The sequence below is a fragment of the Morone saxatilis genome, unplaced genomic scaffold (assembly GCF_004916995.1).
Source record: "Morone saxatilis isolate NCDOM2014 unplaced genomic scaffold, NCSU_SB_2.0 Contig17, whole genome shotgun sequence".
NCBI classification, from domain to species: Eukaryota; Metazoa; Chordata; class Actinopteri; family Moronidae; genus Morone; species Morone saxatilis.
In genome coordinates, this window is record NW_023339729.1 from 15,961,983 (window position 1) to 15,969,819 (window position 7,837).

At 41.6% G+C, this 7,837-nt stretch overlaps 1 protein-coding gene across 1 annotated transcript in view; it reads right to left on the bottom strand.

Annotated features, from left to right (window-relative positions):
• haspin (histone H3 associated protein kinase) overlaps positions 1-6,751 on the bottom strand; it is a gene marked incomplete at its 5' end in the record, with an annotated part of 10,796 nt that extends 4,045 nt beyond the window's left edge. Inside the window, 8 exon segments of the mRNA XM_035659410.1 lie at positions 297-485; positions 690-841; positions 977-1,121; positions 1,953-4,023; positions 4,419-4,559; positions 5,264-5,398; positions 5,712-5,858; positions 6,528-6,751. Of these exon segments, the coding sequence (XP_035515303.1) occupies positions 297-485; positions 690-841; positions 977-1,121; positions 1,953-4,023; positions 4,419-4,559; positions 5,264-5,398; positions 5,712-5,858; positions 6,528-6,646 (3,099 nt within the window).
• Positions 6,752-7,837: the final 1,086 nt, after the last annotated feature.

Consider the following 7,837-nt stretch of genomic DNA (forward strand, 5'->3'; position numbering starts at 1 on the left):
TACACTTAATGACCTTTTCCCCTAGAGCATTCAGTTGTTTCCCACAGCCTTCTTCAGCAAATGACATATGCTCAGGTGTTGTCACATGATGTAACTACAACAAATTGTTATCATGTGACTGAAATTCAATAAATTTTTATGTGATGGTGCTGAGCAAGTTTCATGCACTGAAGAAGGCCATGGAATATGGTCAAAAGCTGCAGAGAAAAGCAGGAGTGAACTTTAAGTTTACAATATTTTGTCACCAAGGCAAAACACACAAACTAAGGCACACATATATTCACAAACATACATACTTTGAGTGCGACAGTGTCTCCTGAGGCGTTGGTGGTGGAGAAAACCTCTCCGAAGGTCCCCTCCCCTATCTTCACACATTGTTTCATGCGCTGAGGGAGTATACATTCCTCCCATGGCAGAGGGCGCTTCTGTCCGCACTCAGCGTACGCCTTCTCTGCATCTGACAGATCTGCATCCCCACACTCAACCTGTAAAAAAAAAAAAGACAAGAGGGAGGAGGTGACACACATACACCACAGGAGGTTCCCACCGAGAGTAATAACCTATTTACAGTCAAACAAAGTAGAAAAAGTAGTACAACATCGGTGTTTGTATGTTAATCAATGGGAACTTGTCACAAGGCCCTCTGCAGGATGTGTGTTCTCTTTCATGACTGATTATCTGTAATGTACCAGAGAATTGGAGCTGAGAAGCTGTGACTGGAGGCGTTTGGGGAGCGGTGTCCGAAAGGGTGTGGCAAAGAGATCCTGGCTGACATCCGCTAACTCCGTTCTTCCACGAGAGCCCGACACTGACAGACGTGAACTTCTCGGAGTGAGTTGCACTAAAGAGAGAGAATGAGGAAGAAGAGACAAAGAAAAGAATGAAAAGGGGGGATGGGAATCAAAGATCACACACTTTAAATTAAATTAAAAAAAATGTTAGTTGTCCAACTTTGTGTTGTGCGTGTGTGTATTACCCATGCCCTTGCGATGAACAGAGAGGGCAGCTTTGAGTCGGCTCCAGGTGTGTGTGTTAGGTGTGAAGTCAGCCAACAGAGACGAAAGGTTGAGCCGACTCGCTCTCATCGGGGTGGAGAAATTCATGGTGGTTCCCAACGGGTCCTACACACAGGATGGATATTATAGTTTGTCAATGATTCCACAGCTCCACCTGCGGTCATTTTAAATTCTTCCTAACAAGGAACATAGAATCAGTTTTTATCTACAGAGGGAGTGGGTCCTCTTCTACAGCTACCCTAGGCTCTAGGTAGGGCTTTTCAGGTTTTTCGAGACTTTTGCTGCCGCCGTAGTTTCTCCTACACACTTGGAAGAGGAGCGGTGTTCCAATGGTTGCAATTTCACTACTCGATGCCACTGAATCCTACACACGGATCCTTTAAGTTGGTCCAAAAACTCAACAAAGTGCACTTCTAGACACTGACAATACTGTCAACTCCAGGAACCGATTTCCACTGAGGGTAAAAAATAAGTCATGGGTAATGTTGTTTTTAAGGTTATTTTATTGTTAACAAAACCTTTCTTTTTTTTGTTATTTAAGTCAACAAAACTTTCATTAGACCTGACTTGAATACAGCATCACTGATATTACTTGACTAGCTCAAAGAATTATTCAACCTCCCAGACTCACTAAATGTGTAATAAACCATATTTTTGGCACAGAGTGGATAGACCCCACGATCGTCTCAGGTAACAATAAATACTTGACAAATAAAGTGGAGTTTAGGTCATAAAACCTGAGGAAAGCCACAAGCCCATTTAGTGATCCATTTTTAAAGTGCTGTTAAATGTCCTTACTTTTTAGCTCGGAATATATTAAAAATATCAACATTAAAACTATTTCAGAAATTCAATTAAGTCTTCACAATGTTTCTTTTGCCTGACAATGGTTGACAAGGCCGTGCAGTGCTGTGTTTGTGTGCATGTTGTTCTCACCCGTGGCTGTTTGTGTTGTGCAGACATTAGCTCATTGATGCTGCAGTCCACAGCCTTGGTGCCGCCCATCTGTACAGTCCTGCTCCTGAACACGTGTGTGCTGGCACTGTCTTTGTTTTTCCAGCGAGTCACACTGAGACCGCTCACACACGCCTTCCTGGTTGTCCCAGGTCGGTCCGTTGACGTGCTCCTCCTTTTCTTTTCTTTAGGAGCCAGAGAGGTCTTTTTTCTTTTGTGGCGAACGTTGTCTGAAGCAATCTTGTCTTCAGAAGTAGTTGAGCCCCTTTTTTTAATATTGACTTTCATGGCAGAAGTGTCTTTATTACAGTGATTAGTGCTACTCTCAGGCTGGTTCTTTGTCTGATCATCACTGGAGTCTGACACATCGGTGGATGATTTAAGTTTTCTGTCTTTGAGCTGCAGAATTTCTTTCAATTGGGATAAAGTTACCCTCTTTATCTCGACAATGAGTTTGTCAGTTTGACATTTCTCTTTCAGCATCGTCTTGAGGGCCGCTGCCTTTTCTTCTGTTTCTGGGACATTAGACCGTGCCTGAGCTCCTGGACTGCTGTCATTTGATGACCTTCTAACAGACGCTGTCACTCCTTCCGTTGTTTCTCCTGAACATGTGAGATCTTCTGGGTCGCTGATGCTGTGTGTACGGCCATTTTCAGATTTGTTTACATCTGGATTAGCTGACTCATCACAAGCCAAACCCACATTGTTCTGCTGCACGAACCCTTTGAGGTTCTGAACAGTCAGTTGTGACAAAGCCCAGTTTTTTAGCTGAACTGTGCATTTCTTAGTAAGACAGTCTTCCTTTACTGCTACAACCGCCTCTTCAGTAAACAGTGCTTGCACGGGGCCGTTGGCTGGTAATTGTGTGCCCATGATAAACTCATTGCTGCTGTCTGTGTGGTGGGTAGATCCAACATAAAGTACTGATGCTGACTGGTCCATGGGTTCCTTTGAGGTTTCAGCTGACTGCTTACAGTCAACTGATGGAGAAGTGTTAGTGCTTCGACTGTCAGTCACTGAGGCTGCATGTTCAGAAGACTCAAAACCATTTACAGAGTGTAAATAATCACTGGTTTTATTGTTGGTCCCAGACAAATGAAGATTAAACAATGGTTCTGAAGACTGAGAAAGGTCAGTAGAATGAACGCTGTCCACAGACAGAGGATGTTCATTTGTTTGCTGGCTGTGGAGTGAGCTTGAATGCCCCAAACAGGACGAGTAGGTAGTTTGACTGCAAAGCTGAGTCACAGTGAGGTTGTAAAATCTTTCCAGCTGCACTGTGCAGCGCTCAGTCAAACATTTCTCCTTCAGAGCCTCTATCAGCCACTCTAACCCTCCTGCTGCTGACACAAAACGACTGCTGCTTTCACTGTCCTCTGTAGAGAGCAGATTTAGACTTGGTAATTCCCCAGCATTCTTTGATTTTAGGTCTTCACTGTGGCTATTGGCTTCCGCACTACAGCTACTTCCACTGTTAGTGCTCTTCGACTCCACAAATAAATCACCCGAAGATGCTTGCTCATCAAGGCTCGACTGTGGCTTCTCCTCAGTATGAATCCCAGTAGGTGGTGAAGAACGTGGTGGGGCGACGGGCTGCCCTGGTGAATCCAGGTCTTCTTGGAATGTGCTCAAGACACCTATACAGCTTACTGACACGGATGGAGGGGTGACGGATTGATCATTGATAGATATGGCTTTAAGGCACGGCCGTTTGCTGAAGGGGCCTGCAGAGGGTGTAGAGCAAAAGATGGGCTTCCTGGGGCAGGGTCCAATGCTGTGATCTGCCGACTCATTGAGTGATATCTCTTGGAAGGGGTTGGTGGCAAAGCTGCCAGTCCCCGCGGCATTCACTGAGTTCTCTGCACTTGACACCACAAATGCTGGGGGGACCCTCTTCCTCTTCCAAGCAGGCCGAAGAATCCTACTGGAACCAAAGGCTCCAGGAGTAAACTCCTCAGAAGAGTTCAGTGTCTTGAATGTCGCTTTAGGGGGTTTGGCAGCCACAGCACGTCTGCGGCGGGTTACAAAGCGGCCCGCAGAAGGAGGGTGAAGACTGAGAAAAAGAAGAAGAGGCGGAAGAAAGCTATTGGTTTCAGAAAATTAGGGGACGTTCAGACTGAAAACAGACATGCATTGTTTTACTGCATTGGTCCAGGTGTTAGATAATGAGTTTAAAGGCTCAACACCAAAACATTGCAAAATACTGTTCATGTTGCAAAGAAATCCACCAGGAATGTGCCCTTGCATGTATTTAATAGCAGTTGAGGCAATATAATCTGAGTTTAACTTTTTTTTGCAAGCATTCTCTGCTTCTCCTTTTAAACGAATGAGAAGGCTGCGTTTTTTCCTTCAGAGCCAAAGTCAGTCTGAATGCGGCCTTAGGTAGCAGAAATGCTTCAGCTAATTAACAAGAGGATCAACAGACTGACTAGCTGTCTGAACACTTACTTGGAGTCAGTCTTCATTTGAGTTGATTTTTTGTGACATTCTGTAGCAGACGTTGAGTCTTCCTCACTCTTGCTGGTCCTTGGAACCTGCTGGCCTTTCTGTCTCATCAAGACCCCTGGCACAGACACAAGCCGGCTTTTCCTGTTGAGGCACAGAGACCGAACAGATAATTTTAGAAACATACTGACAAACACAAATGGCTGATTATAAAAATCTGAACCGGAAAAGTATAAAATTCACAACAGATACTAATTCTACTACTGTTTTAGAAAATGCTGTTTCATTTCATGTCAAAGATATTATAAAAGCTGTGTACTGCCACCAACAACCTCTAAAAATCAAATGCTTGAAAGGTTAGGACACATTAAGAATATGGGTCTATAATAATAATTAATAATAATTAATCAAAAGTACCAAAAACTGCCAGAAGTTTTATCTATGAATGACAACACCTCATGTTTAGTAATTCAAAACACTAAACATGATCTCAACTTCTCTGTGAAGATCTGATGCTTTTCTCTGCATCATATCATAAACTGAGTTGTGTGTGGATTGCTGGTCAGACAAAATGAACTTGATCTGAAGACAACATTTTGGGTTCTGGAAACAACTGATGGTTATTTGTCATTTTATTTTACATATTGATTTTAAAAAAGCCCAAGAAAACGCAGCATTCACAATCAGTGGTGGGTAGAAATGCATAAGTCCTCTGTTATGACCAGTAATATCAATTATTTGCTTGCAGTCACTGAAGTAACATAAAAAAACACAATCAAAAAACTTTGTACTTGCTGACAAGTTGCGTTTTTATGTGTTATATGCTTGTGCTTAATTGGTGCACAGACCTGGTTGTCTTGCTATGCCGAGTGGGCTGAGGGCGAGGAAGGAGGGGCCTGTTGATGTTCTCCTCATCACTGCTGGTTTCTATCAGATAGGCTTTTCTCCGGACAGGAGCCACAGAAACACCAGTCTTCTTCTTTCTAATAATAAAGAAAAGATTAAAATGAACTGATGAGCGAGGAAGGATGTAGAGCATGAGCAAGTAGGTAAAAAAACAGCAACCCATAAATGATGCAATACAGCTACCTCAAGGATATTGTGTCTGGGTGGACAAATTATTATTAAACCTTTTTTGTGTAATGAATTAGATTAGTAACGCAAACGTAACTGTTTTCCATAATTGTCATGTTAAGAGTTTAACTGGTTAAATATTAAACAGTTAATTTATTATTAAATGCATATTAATGAAATAGTGACATCGCTCAAGTGCCACTTTCATTTCTGTGCACAGACCTGGTTGTCTTGCTCTGCTGAGCAGGCTGAGGACAGAAGGGGGAGGAGATGCTCTCGTCATCGAAGCTCATCTCAGTCAGACATAGGATGGCCTTTTTCTTGGCAGGACGTGCAGCTCTGTGACTAGCCACACTAATCCTCCTCCCACTGCGAAAATAGAAAACATGTTAGTGTTGTTGGAATACCTGTTTGTGCTTTTATAAACATATGATGTATACAAATAGTCTGATTGGAACATTAATGTGTCTGTTTGTTTCTTTGACACAAAATTATAATTTCCACATTAAAATCCTTGAAAGCGTCTACCTATTGTACCTAATTAAAAAGTCCAGAATCTATGAATAAAATGAAATCTGGTTCATTTCCCTGCTGGACACAAGATGTCTCCGGTGGATGCAGTTTCTACATCACTTTGTCTGAGTTGCACACTGAACCAGGGTTGATGTCACAGATCAGGCCCCGCCCTTTAACAATCTGCTTTCCAATGAGCACAGAGAAACTTTCCACTTCCAGCAGATGATGGTGAAAACATCCATCTAGTGTCAAACTGTGTACATACACTAATGTGCACAGTGAAGATCAAACATCACACTGCAGCAACAAGAAGAAAAACCTACTTCTGACTGGAGGGGCGCATTAATAATACACTTTACTCTACCAGGATAACATTTGCCATATATTCCCATGTAGCTGCAGTTCCCCTACAATAAGTAAGTGTAAAACAAACAGACAAACAATGCAATACAACAACAAAGAGAGAAGTGTTCAGCACATTAATGGGAAGAAGGACAACCCCAGAGGAGGATGGGACATTACCTTGTGCTCGGGGGTGAGCTGTCCCAAGCCTGCTTGTCGTTTTCAGGTGAGATCCATGTCGGCAGCTTTCGTTTCTGCCTAACGTAGGTCTTCATAAACAAAGGCTTTGAGGACTTCATGGTGAAACCAGCGTTAACATCAGCTTAGCCAGTTAGCTCGACCTCTCGCTAACTGTTAGCACAACTAACGTACGTTTTTATTTCAACGTCCTTACTAATTGTTAAATACAATAGGTCGACGAAACTCATTGAACTCATCTGGTAGTGTTTTCAACCCATTCCCACAACCTAGACAGCGTCTATAAGGATTAATATGATCTTTTTTTTAAGGAGATGTGAATCCTCCTGAACCCGGCTTCTTGTTCAAACTAGCTAGCTCACCGCTGATTTGGTCAACAGCCGGTGGCGATGTCAAGCACAGCGCCACTGGTGGATTGGACAGTATTACAGCATGGAACGTGGAGAAGCAGGGATAGATAGATAGATAGATCTAGATGATAGATAGATAGATAGATAGATAGACAGACAGACCAGACAGACAACAGAACGACAGACAGACAGACAGGACAGGACAAGATAGATAGACTTTATTAATCACCGAAGGGGAAATTGGGTCGTATTAGCAGCCCAGGTACATAAAATACAATAAAATACCATAGAATTAAAAATACAACATAGAACTAAAATACAACATGAATAAAATCAACAATTACAAATAAATACAACAATACAATAAAATACTTAAAGATAAAAAAAGATAAGTAGAACGGTAAGGTGCAAAGACGTTGTAGGTTGCAAGATGGTGGTAATAAGTACTGATGACCATGATGGTAGTGTTATTGTTAATAACAGCTATTATAATGATAATTATCAATAATATTTTATAATAATATAATATAATATTTATATATAATATGGACTGAACAGATATACATCGTATACACAATAGTATTAAACATTAATGATGATACTACAAATACATAATCTCTCTTTATATTGTTACATGTTATGCAAGTGTATGGAGTTGCAATTTCACTATTACACAGTATCTTCGTGGGAGATTAATTCTTTGTTAAATAAAATGTTTGGGGATAATTGTATCTGATTAACCAATTAAATCAGTCATGTAGTGTCAGAAACAACCCCATGCCAATCATCCATGTAACACTAAAGCATCCAGTGTACCTGGATCTCCTCCTATTTTTGGCTCATTAGTTCAGCAGATAAAACTTATATCCCCTTTAAGTTTTATTAAGTGTAGATGGTTTTTCAGTACTGGGTAAGACACAGTGTAGTCACCTACATCGTATC